This window comes from Corvus brachyrhynchos, unplaced genomic scaffold (genome assembly GCF_000691975.1).
Source record: "Corvus brachyrhynchos isolate BGI_N302 unplaced genomic scaffold, ASM69197v1 scaffold83, whole genome shotgun sequence".
NCBI lineage: Eukaryota > Metazoa > Chordata > Aves > Passeriformes > Corvidae > Corvus > Corvus brachyrhynchos.
Window position 1 is genome coordinate 2,412,534 of NW_008238464.1, and position 14,501 is coordinate 2,427,034.

The 14,501-nt window shown below is 41.9% G+C and overlaps 1 protein-coding gene across 1 annotated transcript in view; it reads left to right on the forward strand.

Moving 5' to 3' along the window:
* NPAS2 (neuronal PAS domain protein 2) overlaps nucleotides 1-14,501 on the forward strand; it is a 56,298-nt gene that overhangs the window by 35,804 nt on the left and 5,993 nt on the right. The window contains 5 exon segments of the mRNA XM_017737158.1: nucleotides 709-815; nucleotides 984-1,076; nucleotides 7,154-7,300; nucleotides 13,012-13,326; nucleotides 14,396-14,450. Coding sequence (XP_017592647.1) covers nucleotides 709-815; nucleotides 984-1,076; nucleotides 7,154-7,300; nucleotides 13,012-13,326; nucleotides 14,396-14,450 — 717 coding nt within the window.

Genomic DNA, 14,501 nt, shown 5'->3' on the forward strand with positions numbered 1-14,501 from the left:
GCATTCCTGGGTTATGGAATTATTTTTAATTTAGCCAAGTTAAAGAATGTGTGCTTATATACCACAGCTGCTAATTCAACAGTAAATTATGAGGTATCGATGATATGCACTGACAGTGAAGTGCAAAAGCTGAAATGGTAATGTACAGGATGGAAGGTTCTTGCACAACCGCCTAAATGCTGGAAGATGAGCAGTGGGATTAGATGTGAAATATGCTGTTTCAATCTGTTACAAAAATGAGGATTTTGTCTTTAGATTTGAGGGCACCCTTATGAGACTTCTCTAGACTTACATGAGTAATAACAGCCTGTGGATGATTCTCCTCTAGCCAAGATTTAGGATGCTCCAGTGTTGACTTGAGAATACTCTTTCTGCTTCCCGGTCTGGAAAAAAAGCCAATGAGCTAACCTAAATTTACAGTTACTCAGCCCATATAAAAGGGAGTTCCAGCTGGTTTAGAACAGTTCATGGGTCCTTTTGCACTGCTCTTTGGAGCACAGAACCATAATCTGTCTCATTTACTTCTATCTTTGCCCAGACCCTCCTTATCAGTTTAATTTTACTGCCATTGAAGTCAACAAGAACAGCCTTGATTCCCACTGGAATTTAGCCAGGCCATTACAATTTCTACCCAGGTCTTGTCATATTACCCACTTCAGATGGGGTTGATTTCCAGTGTGTAAGATCTCACCGGTACTTTTCTTGCAGCTACACCAACAAAGCTGATTACAGAGTCTAACACTCCCGTGCCAAGAACACCAAGCACACAACAGGATTTATCCGTGCACAGACTCAGCCAACCTACTGCTCTTCAGGTAACTTGACCAGGAATCATGGAAACAGGCAGAGGGTGTAACAGCATGTGCCACATACGCAGCTTAGCAATTAAAAACAACTTACACAGAAGCCATGGCATTAGAAGAAACCTAAAATTTAAAGGAGCCAAACTTATAAAGTTTTGGTTTGTTTTGTTTTTAACCTAGGTTTCTTTGCCTTCTCAGCTTCCATGTGAGCTTCTCCCACAGCAGTTGCTGCCTCAAGCAACTCTGCAAAATCAGCCCGCACCTCTGGCACAGGTTAGTTGGGGATTTGGAAGTGGAATAGGTCACTTGCTTATCTCCTGATATTTGCTCGTTTTGGGGCTTTTAGGTTACCTCTCTAGTAACTAAAATCCCCAAATCCAAACTCTCAAGCACTTAAAATATTGTGGGAAAGTAATCTGAATTGTACACTTGTATGTTTAAACATATAACTGCATGCAGGTGTTCAGAAGCCCAGGTGGATGTAGGTTCAGGTGTGCACACATATCTATTCCATGGGAGGACAAAAAACAGATGGAAAAATAGTTTTCAACTTTGCTTTTACAGAACCAGGTCCCATCAAGATCAAATTCACAATGAGAATTAAAACCAAAAACTAACAGAGACACCCAGTCCTGCTAAAAACACCCATTTGGCTGTGCTGATGCAGAACTAACCAGTAAAGGACATGCAAATTCAACAACACCCATTTTGTGAGTGTGCCAGTAATGGTGAGGATGCCACTGAAGACAAATTTCAGATTCCTCCAGTATATTAACCCATACCTCAAAAGTGGGTGATGGCCCAAAAAGTCACCTCAGGGTTATATTTGTAGTGGATTTTGAAGAAGGCAATTTGAGTATCATGTCCCCAGCACATTGTTTTTCTCCTGTGGTCCTGCCCTGATGATACACCCCAGCATCCTCTGATTTTAGGAATGACAGAGTATTGCTGGACCTAGACTGCTTCTATCATTGATACCCTGTACTCACTCACAAGATCCCAGAGTTTATTCCTGTAGCACATAAAACATACAAAGTCCTGAGGATCCTGGCTTTAAAATAACAAATTCTCATTTATCTTCCATGTTTAATATTCTTTTCATGACTCCACGCCAGTACACAGCGAAGAAACAGCATATCAATTATCTGCTCTGAGCATTCATTTTCTTTTACAGATACTTCTCTCCATTATTCATTAATGCACTTTCAAACATCAATTAGTTTATGTATTATAAGCCTGCCTGTGTTTTGTTTGACTTTTTTCTACCTCCCTTTCTTCTCCATCAAAGCTCTTTGTGAAGAGAAGCTTTCCAGTTGTTTACCAAGAGCCTTGCTGCCTTGTCCTTTCCCAGTAAAAGGCTCTTACTGGCACACCAGCTCCATTTCTTTTCTTACAAATTAGAGTGCCATCCAGTCACTGGTTTAGCCTCTTTGGGTCATCTAAATCTTGGTGAAAGGAAGAGGGCTGACTCGAGCCTGTCTACACAGGCAGCCCTCTGGCAGCAGTCACAGCAGTGCTCCTGGCAAAGCTCAAGATGAAGCTTGACCTGGAGCAGGGACATAACATCAGGACATTGCAGCTCAGGCTGCTGATGTTCACACTCCATAGCAAAACTCCTGCAGAGAGTACCAAATCTCCACACACTTGGGTGATTTTCAGAAACTATTACAAATATTATGATACTACTCTGTACTTCCCACTTTAAAATAATTAACATGTCAGCCTACAGCAATATAATTAATTATTTAAAAGACAAAGGTGCCTGCAGCACTCAGTAAGTGAGGGAGGAAACCCAGGTACATGTGCATCCCACCAGGGACATTTCCTTGGCTTCCTAGCTGACCATTTCCCAGCAGTTTAGTGGCAGAACACAAGCTCATAATTTGTAGTAATAGTGTGGCCAGGTGTCCCACTGCCAGCTTGCAAGGAGGAGATGCACAGGTTTCTCCCTGCTGCCTTTCTGCCACTTCCCCTTAGTTAAAGGTGACCGATGGCAGGAGCTGGAAGGCCCTGGGTGTCCTTGTGGCTAACATTTGGCTGCAGGGTGGCAGCAGCAGGGAAAAACATCATAAGTGGCCACAACTGCGTCTGCAGCGAGCAGCTAGCTGCTGCCTCAGGCACCATCTGCTTGAACTTTGAGTAGTTTTATTTCCAGCAAAGGCTGTGATGGCTTTGTCTCCACTGAAATGTGGTTTTAGCTTCTGCCTTGCTTGTGTGAATGAACAGACAGCACAGTGTCACCCTAGATGTCACCTGAATCTAAATGGTTTACTTTAAACCAAATGCTCCCGATTAGAATATTTGTTTGTTTGCCTCCCTCATTGTCATGAATTAAAATCCCCTACAACACAGGGGATGTTGATGACTGAATAATAATTAACACTAATAATCCATTTGAGATTGAGCAGGTGTTATTCAGATGACAGAAAGAAAGAACAAGTTGTTCGGTGAGCTGCAAAACTAATGAAACCCAGTTTCCCAGGGGCTGTGCCTTGCAGGGCTGGTGCATGGAGCCAGCCTTTCCCACAGGAGGAAGGGACAAGTGGATCCTTCTCTCCTTTGCTCAGCTAAAGCTTTCATGAAGTTACAGCAATCTGGTATTTTTGACACTCTCACAACTCTGTTGCATGTCTCCAGCAAGAAACATGGCTCATCTCCTGGGCCAGAAGGATTGAAAGAAAATTGGAAGGTAGGCAGAAAATAAAAGTTTTAAAGGAAACTGAGCTAAAAAATAGATAGGGTCTCTTTTCTTTACCCCGCTACCTATTGTCATGAAAGCTGTAGGAACAGAATGTCTTGAGACATCCATCTTTATGTTCATCACATTTGAAATGAGGAACCATCCTAACAGACAGAGGGCCATAGGTCCCCTTCCCTGGCTGCAGCCCCTCAGCACCTAGAGAGAGGGAGTAACTGTGACACCCTGGGGTAGCACTTGATGGAGAAAAACACCTCTCCTTGGGCATGGTCCAGCTGGTGTCTTTCAGATGCCCATGGTAGAGGAGAGGAATCACAGCATTGAAGTGCCAGTCCCTCTCCCTAGGCTGTACAGCCTTCTTGGACAGTCAGCAGCACTAGTGCATCGAGCCCCTCCCTTCCAGAACATCTGCTGACATGATCCCAAATGCATCACTTTATTTTACATTTTTTTTTAAGAAACCAGACTAAAATTACTGCTGTGGGTTTTGTTTGTTTGTTTTGGGGTTTTTTTGCCTGCATTAACAAACCTCGATTAAACTGGTGCAATTATAGAGTTCTCACAGGTTTAGTCTCCCATGTTTGACTGTATCTAGAAAGATGTCACTTTTTTGTGTATTACATGCACTTCTCTAAGGATTCTGTGGGTATCTGTAAATACCTAAGTGAGATGAAGAGCGACTTCATCTGATGCCAATGGCAGAGCTAAAGCTGGGCAGTGTTTTCTGTGGAACATTTTGAGTTAAACTCTTTTAATTTATTATACAATTAGAGATTTCTCCCTTAATTAGTAGAGCGGTTAATGATCTTGAGATAAATACTCTGTGGTGCAGGTCAATTGCTGTTAGTGTCTCATTGTACAAAAACAATAGAGGCTCTGTAAGCACAGGGGTCATGGCTAGAGTTATCAACAATTTGGGGGTTAGAGTGGAAAAAGGAAAAAACAAAAGAGAAAGTTCCTTGTCTTCATCTGTAACAGCTTTCACTCCAGTATACCAGCTAATTGTTGATGTTAAGTGTATTAATACAAAAAGTATGTGAAAAACAGAACAAAAAGACAATACAAGATTAATATTCTAAATATAAGAACCTACACAAAAAAATTAAGGAATAATAATTTAAAATCAACAGCAATATATTCTTGTGTGCAACTTTACAAAGCAAATTTAAATTTAAAACTAAGGCCTGGAAATGGATTTTGGTGGGTTTTTTAAGTATAAAATGATTTTGAAATCACCATGATAAAATTCCTTACATTGATCAATTGAAGAAAATCAGGTTCCTTTCTCAAAGGGTCTTCAAGGAATTTGCATGTTAATCAAAAGTCTGCCATCACCAAGCCAGGCAGTTAAAATGAAGCTTTTTGCTAAAACTGTTTTTAATTCCTTTCTAATAAGGATCTTTTTGAAAACTAAGAGCAGTCCTCAGTAAAAGAGTTCATGTAGAGATAATTAGATTACAAGACATGTCTTTTTAAAAAATCCTTCTGTACAGACCCAAGTTAAAGCAGGAATTAGCTGCATCTCATCTATGAGCCATTGCTCATAGAATCATTTGACTCCTAAAATCAGGATACCTGGGACTCTTCAGAACCAAAAGGCTGGGCTACAACAAGCAGCACTGGGTTCCCTTTTGAGTCACTCATTCTTATTCCCAAACATCTGAGGTTTCTGCTCGACCATTCCTCAGGTTAATTCTTTATACGTGGACAAGAAAGAAAGAGATCCTGCTCTGGCTTCTCCTCTGTAACACCAATTCGAAGTAACAGAAACTTCCCTTTAGAAGGTTTGACATCATTTTCCTGCTCTGGGAGAGGAGCGGGTTGCAGATGATGACACTGCTGTTCCGAGGCACAAGCACCATGAGTCACAGCACTGGCCTCGTCACATGCTGATGGACAGCACGATCTGCAAGTGCTCTGGCAGCAAAGTGGGCTCTGAGGGCCTCTGCCACCAGCAACTGCAGGTGCCACCTCAGCAGCCCTCCTTGCCCCTAAGCAGGGTTGGCTGTGAGACTCCCCTCCACCAGGCCACCAGTCTGTGAAGTGACCTCCCAGGCTGTGCGGGAAAGCCACCCTCTGCCTGGTAAATGGAAATAAACCCTCTGAAGTTCTCACTCTTACTCTGACAAAGGCCATTTACTTGGAGATGCCAGCTTTGCTAGAGGGAATGTAAATTACTTTCACATACTTAACTGGTTTAAGGTGAACTAGTTAGCTGATACAAATTTGTTCTGTCACATTTAGATTTCTCTAAGTAGCCAAAAATTTCATCTAAGTAAGCGTATAGTGCTGCTAGCACAAGAGCACTCCTTAATTCCTGTCTCATTACCTTTTTTTTCCCTACTAAAAAGCCAGAAACTATGTAAGCCAGTGTACCATGGAGCTGGAAGGTTCCAGCAGCACACATCAGCTCATCCACTAGCACGGGGCCACTGGAACAACTACAGGGACAGGGCAGCATTTTCAAGTCACAGCAATTTTTTTTTTTTTTTGCCTGTACACTCACAGCACTACACGTTTTCAGAAAGATCTTGGATGCCTTGATTACATAAAAACTTAAAAGATTTTTTGAAGGTTTTTGTCATTGACTGAGCCAGAAAATATTCTTATTTGTGTTTTCAGGAAGATGGTATGGTAATCAGCATGACTTAGGGGAAACTACAGGGACAGGGCAGCATTTTCAAGTCACAGCAATTTTTTTTTTTTTTTGCCTGTACACTCACAGCACTACACGTTTTCAGAAAGATCTTGGATGCCTTGATTACATAAAAACTTAAAAGATTTTTTGAAGGTTTTTGTTCTTTTTTTCAAAGACTGTTTTTCACTTTTGGAATATGAGCTTATGCAAAGCAATTATTCCAAAGCCTATTAAGGTAATAATTAACCTTGGTGAACTTTGAATCATACCTGAAAACACCAAATACTAGTGATTTATTGCTATTAGTCCTCTCCACAATTCTTGAATGATTTCACTTTGTGCCAGTATTGCTGCTATTGGAGGTTGCACCTGCTTCTTGACCTTGATTAATGATCTCCACTTTTTACTATTATTTAGAGCAGCTTTTCTTCCATTGAGTTGAGCTATTCATTTTACATCACATATAAAAATAACGTAATGAGTATTTCTTGTAGCTTAAGTACTACTCAGCTGTACAAATCTAGAAAATGTTTATTGTGGTCTGTTGTGTGATGCCATAGTAAGTCATCAGCAGAACAAAGCATTGCAGAACTGCTATTCCTTTGCAGAAAAAGGAAAGCATTAGTAAAACACATCTGGATTATACTGTTAGGCCACACTAAGGGCTCCAAACTACAAGATAATGAAAATAATGCACTCCTTTGCAATCCAATTAAGATGCTCTTGATATTTTAAATACTCTCTGAAAGCATACTCTCAAAAACAGTCCTTACAACAGAACATGGTCAGTTGTAAGCAGATCATTCTGGCTGAGGTAATTTAATATATGTGCGTAACACTGAAAATTGACAAGATCTATCTCTGCCTAGATATTAGTATATTACATTTTTATTCTTTGGCTGTGTTTTACAATCAAGAAACCACTAACTCCTTACAGAACAACATTCTACTGAGGCCTGTTTGTATTATAATGACTGCCTTTTTTCATTTTTTGACCCTCTCTCCCCCCCCCAGTTCTCAGCACAATTCAGCATGTTCCAGACCATCAAGGACCAGCTGGAGCAGCGGACACGGATCTTGCAGGCCAACATCCGGTGGCAGCAGGAGGAGCTCCAGAAGATACAGGAGCAGCTCTGCCTGGTCCAAGACTCCAGTGTACAGGTGCATTACTGCTGGAAGGGGCAGAGTCAAGCATCCTCTCTCATGTGGCTATTGATAGGCTTGGCAACTTAAAATTGCTCCAGAGTCCAGGATATCTGGACAAGTGGAAACCAGCTTATCTGAATGAGGATGTTGCCTCCTAAAAGCCTCTTAAGTAACCTATGTCAAGAAAGATTTAAGAGCTCTCTGGAAGAAAAGGAAGGAATACCTCAGCCTTAGGAGAAGGAGAATAATTTGGGTCATTTACAATAGTATTTTATTAACTTTATCTACCGAATCTTCAGACTGAGCAGCTGTAGTAGAAAAATTTTGAAGTTCAGACTTCCTTGTCACAATAAAACCCCCAAACTTCTGCAGTGTTCATTTGTTCACACTTCGGAGGTATCTGAATTTGTTCTTCACCGGACAGGCTTAAGCCTTTAGGGCGAAGCTGCTTTAGGTGAGCAGGCTGAACCTGCTCTTCTTCTGCCTTTGACACCTCCTACACAGAGGTAGAATTCTCTAGTACAGTATGTGCTTTGTAGCCCTTATGTTTACCAAACCTCAGAAATAATAGCAAGTGCAGTTTAGTAAATCACAGGTTTCCTTTAACAACAAATGGACCAATCATCCAGTTTTATGGAAGTTTTCTGAATGTGGGGTGATTACTGCTATGTTCCTCATAATTTAACTATAAATGCCATATAAATGCCATATAAATGCCATATAAATGATCCTTGCTAGTAATGTAGCACTGGGGACTTTATGAGTATTACACTTAAAAGGTGATTTTGGAAGACAGACTCTGTCAAGGAAACAAACATTTCAAAGAGTACTTTATGAACAGGATGAAAACATGGGACCTACTGAAGTCAATGGGAATTTTGCTTGCAACTTCCACACAGAAATAAGACTCTCACCCATCATCAGCATCTGTGAAATGCAGTTTCACACATCAAGAAATTGGGATTGTATGTTTAGGCAATTAAGGGATCAGGGAAGCCAAATTAGAAACTTAGCCACCTAAGTTGCTGCATGTGCACTGCTGTAAGACAACACAGCAGTTGTGTGTTCCAAACCCAGGACTCCCTGTTCCTGGTGCCATACAATCGTATAGGGAGATCAGGTTTAGCTTCAGTGTGTTTCTTCTATTGCTTTTCTGCTGACTTTGATTAATGGGAAGAGAAAGTCTCCATGCAATTAACAGGTGTTCAGTTCAGAATCATGTCATATGTCTGAAACCTATTATTGTATTATGAATATCTAGAGACATGATATTCTAACTTCCTCTCTTTTTAACTGGGTGACAACCATTACTCTCTCCTGGTGAAGTCTTCAACAGTCATACACACTCTTTTTTTTTTCATCATTCAGGCAAAAATAGAATTTCAGAGCACATTCTTATATGCTGGAAACAGATTTTATTTTTAGAAAGCTGTCTCCTATATGCACTAGGGTGCATTTAACAGTCCAAAGACCATGGAACAGATTCTCAGATACACTCAGAGGGAGCTCACACAGAGAGAAGCAGAGGCCCAGGGGGTAAATGGTGGGTTGTTCTGTACTGCCCACCCCTTACCAGTTTGCAGCTCTGAGTTACACCATTTGGGTGATGCCCTCTCCCATGAAGACTGCACCAGGTTGGACCAAGTATTTTCAGACCATTACAAGTTCTCTGGTGTCAGTACCTACCATTTCTCAGCTTATTATAGATGCAGAACTGAGAGGCAGGGAGAATGGACAACAGCTTGGAAATGCAGGGGCTGCATATTTGCAATGCTGGATGGGGATCATCTGGCAATGCTGGATGGAAAATACATCCTCTGCATTTTGGGTGCTTTTTGGTCTCCTTAGAGCAATCAAACAAGGTGATGAGACGCGAGTGTTCACACTGACTCCTGGCCAGGGCCTTTTTATTCTCCCACTTTCTCTAGGTAAAAAAATAAAAAACACACAAAGAAATTACTGTTCTGTTGCAGGGAGAGATTAAGACCAGGAATTAATTTTGTCTTACTTGGCTAGGGGCAATTTGAAAGAAAGCCTCACACTTTTGCATGCAGCTCTTTTGTGACTCACAAGCAGCAAGGAGTAAACTGTTACATCAGAAATCCAACCACGTTCTTTGGCACACAGATTTCATCATTTAGGGAGCTGGATGTCTGCAGACATTGATCTGTGTCTACTATCAAAGCTAAAATGCATAGTAACAAACAGGGTACTATCAAGCACATTTCTGGTGTCTTTAATACACTGTGTAATAGAACTGTAAGCGTGGGGGAGTGATGTAGGCTGTCTGAGAAGGGGGAAGTGTTCCATGCTTTTCCCTTATTAGCTGATTTATTAACATATCATCCCCACTGGTCCACTCCCTTCCACACAGAATTGTACAGGTAGCTCCATGGAGAATTAAGCTCAATTTCCATTTCCTTCAGAGATCTTCAAAACTGACTACAGCAGTCCACCAAGAAATGCTTTCCCACCTGGACAGATGTTGAGCACAGTAGTTTGCATTAGAAACTGTTTGCAAGAGAAAGATGAAAGTATTGGGAGGGTTGCAGGCCCTGAATAAAAGTGCTCAAAACCCCATTAAATCCCTGTTACCGCTTTTCCCAACAATGAAGGACAAGAGCAGAAAGAGTAACCTCAGAAGTCTGAAGGATGCTGTGTCTGTTCTAGTTTGAACCGTCTAGCTAATGATTCACAGATGCAGAGGAAGGCAGAAAGGCTGAGCCTGACCAGCTTGCAAGAGCTACAATCAAGACCATCCACATCCACCCATCATTTGCAAAGCAGGCTCTCTTCGAAGTCAGTGAATCTCAGCTTCCCAATGCTGTGCTTCTCATCTTTACACATCTTACATAAAGAAAGAGTCTTGGTGCCTGTAATGATGACCCCAAAAGCTATAATCCCCTGATTATCCAAAGGACAGGTAGAGTCAAAGAGATGTTTTCCTCAGGATGTCTTGTCAGTGTGATTCAGCCATTAGTTGTAGGGCCCATCTGTCTTGGAATGAGGGGGCAGCAGTGTCAGAGGGTGCCTCCTCTCCCTTGCTGCTTTGCTGTGTATGTTAACAATCTGGCCAATTAAAAAATGTTTGCAAGATGCTTCACTGACCTTACAGTCCACAAAATCACCAACGAGACATGTCATTAGCAGCAATACAGTTAGGAGGCTGCTAATTTATCTAGTTAGACAGGGAAAGATTTTATTTTTTATGAAAAGGTTTCTCTTGTTATTTAAAGCTGCTGTATTTCTGTGTTTTGGGGGAATTCAGACAGGACTATCACAAAAGAGGAACATTATGAAAAACCACCATTAAGTTTTGTACAAATTAAGCTTTTAGGTTTAACTAGCAGGTGGAAATTCCATGTTTCGATCCTCTGTCAGGTTAACTCTTGTTTTGATAAGGCATTTTGAGTCTTCAGTTCTGCAGGGACACGGGCACCATTGCTTCCCACTCTGAGCTTGTTTTTTCCAGGTCATTTATGTCCAGAAGGTAACAATGCTGCTTTGGCCATTATAATGGCAACAGAGGGTCCCCAGGTATGAAACACTCAGAGCCCTCTCAGGGTACAAACATATGAACAAATGCAATTGGCCTACTGGGATAAACTTGGTTCTAAATTTATAGTGTGCTAGTTGCCAACCATTAACTGTGCACATTCTTACCCAGTGGCACACTCTGGTAATTGCAAAGTAGGTTACTCTGCTTTCTTTCAAGGATAAGCTCCTTGGCCTTCATCTGGAAGTGAGGTAAGCACACAGGGAGGTCCCTGCTAAATAAGTAGTTTGCTGCAAGTTCACACCCTGCCTGACATTTGCCTTGATAGATGTTGACTTTGCATTGGTTGAACTGAGTGTTTCTCCAGTGCCGTGCGCCACATACAAGGAGGACACTAAGGTAACCCTCCTAAAGGTGTCTTAATTTGCAGTGATCTGTCCAGTACCAGTGGGCTCACACTCCCCATCACCTTTTTGACATGCACCACTTGCTTTGCCTGTTCTGAATTTTATATCAAATTTTGTATCAATGGCAACCTGTTTCATTGCTAGGGCTAATCAAGTGAGTTCATGTACTAAACATGTCCAAAGCTTAGCTTCTATGTACAGAAAATAAACAAGAGAATGAATTTTCATGATTTTTGTCTTTGATTTATTCATAATAAGACCTATTTACTTGACAGAAGTTGTGAGACCATCTGTCTTTCTGATATGTAATGGCTCCAAACTCAGTGAGCAGTGTTTTTAAAAGAAAACACGGCGCTAGTTTCAGACCTGCTGCAAGCAGCAGCCCCAGCTCTCACTTGACCCATTTATTCCTATCAGACATCTCTGAGATGCGGTTAGCCTACAGCACCTGAAACAAGCTGTTGCTTTTCCTTAATTGCCCCCCTCTCCCACCTGATTAATGTAAGCTTTGTCTGTACCTCTTCTCCTGAGTAAAATCTTGGCACACAGAAATTAATTAAAAATTTATCATATTTAAATAAACTGTGTTTTTAAAGCTAGATAAATAAGTACAAACATGATGGATCAAGCCATACTTTTTCAAGGAAAAGCAGTACATTATGCTGGGCTTTTGGAGAAAGGTATAGGCTTTTTCCAGGAAAAATTAGAGGGGACATGATAGTTTAGGGAATTGTTAATATAGCAATAAGCTGCAGAAAGGTGTACTAATTACTGGGCATACCTCAGATGTACTACTAGGCATGGGACTGATGGATGAATAATGAAGAGAATAATTGTGATTCTGATTTCATTTAAAACTTAAGTAGCTCCACTTAAATTAATGGAGTTCCACACATGTAGCAGTGGTGTGGAATCAGAATCAGATCCAAAAATTACGTCAACTGTGTGGGATGTGTATCTCCATACAGTCCTTGGTGGCAGGAGGCTAGGTTTGAAATACTGCAAAGAGAGCTTGTAGCATTAATAATGCATAGTTTTAAAAGGTTACTTTTTCCTCTTTACAGCTGTAATAAAAGAAACAGCCCCTAGAAAAGCAAAAATTCCCAAGTCCTGTAACTTTTAAAGAAGAAAGCCTCATCTTGAAATGCAAGAATAGAGAGGACATCATTTACCGAAACACTAAGAGAGGAGCTGGTGGCTCTTTTGCACAAGTCAAATGCATGGCACAGTTAGGAAGAGCACCAGGTGACAGTTACCTGATGGGAAATCAGATAAATGACACTGACTGTCTGTTTACACATCCTCTCAATTACAAGGACATGGCCATTCAGCTTGGAGAGCTCTGGCCTGACTGTGGCCTCATTAAAAACATTCGACAACTCAGCAGGGTGTAAAGCGTTGAATTTCCAGATACAAATTCAAAGACAGCTCTGTCTGAAAGGCAGGTGGATTTTGTTGAAAGGAGAAACAAAAGGACTGAAAAGGCATGGAGTTACACTCTTCTCTTTGGTCAGGATGCCCGAGAACACAGTGAATGTACTGGGAACTGCTCTTATGAGGGCTGTGCCTGCCCCATGGAGAGAGGACTTGTACCTTCAAGACACATTTCACAAGTAATAGGTGTACTTGCAGAACAAGAAACTAGAGACAGCAGAGCTGTTAAATGTAGGAATGATAGGTAATTTCCAACTAACAGTAAATGTGTTATGAATCCAGAAATATGGTAACTTTATTTTAGAATGTATCTTTGGATTTACTTCTGTCACCTTTATTATTCATGACAGCTGGGCTATGTAAATAAACCCTCCCCTCTTCTTTTCCAGATGTTCTTACAGCAGCCGACAGTGTCCCTGAGCTTTAACAATACTCAGCAGCTGGACCCACAACAGCTACAGCAGAGGTCAGGGGCCATTTCTCAGCAGCAGCTTGTCCCCAGTCCTCAACTTCAAGGGCAAATCACATCTTCACAAACAACGAACCAGCAGGCACTGAGAGAAGCAAGTGTGATATCGAACCAGGTAATCATTTCTTTGAATAGAGAAGCATTTAGATGGAAAGGAGACACTGAGCTGTTATCAAGCAAGCAAAATAATGTCAGTCCTGTAGCTGTGCCTTTGCCTTCCCTTTCTTATTCTTCTGTTTAAGGGCAGCCTATAAAAAGGGTTTCCCTAAAAAATCCCTACAGCATTTACCTTACTTTAAAGCCTTTTTTTAAGACCTCAGCCAGGAGAGTTACTTGAGCAGCTGTTTCAGCTTGAAAATGGAGCAGGGGGGCATGCGGAAGGTGTGGGTGACTTACTGTTCTTCAGGTGGTCCTGAAAGAAACCTGACTGACCACACTGGAAATTTGAAATAGTGAGATCTCTCAGAATACTTGCTCCCCGAGTCTAGTTGGACACCACCAACACAACAAAGCCTGTCTGCTGTGGTGGCACACAGAATACATTGAGATTCGTGTGAGACCCTCAGGTTGTGAACATTAACAGGTTCCTGCACAGCACAATAAAGTTGAGCCTGAGCAGTAACTGAGATCTGTGAAAGCTATTAGGTTTGGCACTGGATTTTTTGTTCATCCTGCTGGTTTCTCAGCATTTCCAGTGTTTGCTCTTCCACCCACCTGTTGCACCTCCCTTCACAGAAAACTGAGCTCCTGTTTCTGCTTCCTGATTGTGAGGCAAGCATAGCTGCATGATTGTCTTCAGAGCCCCCAGCTGTAGCTTTTCACTTCCTACATACCTGTGTTATAATGACTCTATTGGTAGAGAGTGTATCTGCATAATAAATACAGGACAAGGGGCAAGGGGCAGAAACTGATGCACAGCAAGTTCCACCAGAATATGAGGAAGAACTTCTTTATCACATGCGAGTGACCATGCACTGGAACAGGTTGCCCAGAGGGGGTGTGGAGTCCCCCTTGCAGGATTCAAGAACCGTCTGGACGTGATCCTGTGTATTGTGCTCTGGGATGACCCTGCTTGAGGAGGGAGGTCGGACCAGATGTCCCACTGTGGTTTCTTCCAACCGCTCCTGTTCTGTGATTCTGTGAAACGGAAAAAAGAAACCAAAACAAAAAACAAACAAACAAAAAAAACAACCGACCACATTTTTTTTCTTTGATCTTTTCCCATCATGGGACTTGGCGGCAGCTCCTCACGCCTAACTCTGCTCCCGCCTTCATGGGGGGTCGTTTGGGCAGTGCCTTCCCAGCGCCCCGGTCCCACGGGTTTGCCGGACGGCACGAGCGGGCCTGGGGCAGCCGCGGGCATGACAGTCGTTTCGCGTATGGGGACAGCAGCCCGGGGGCAGCAACGCC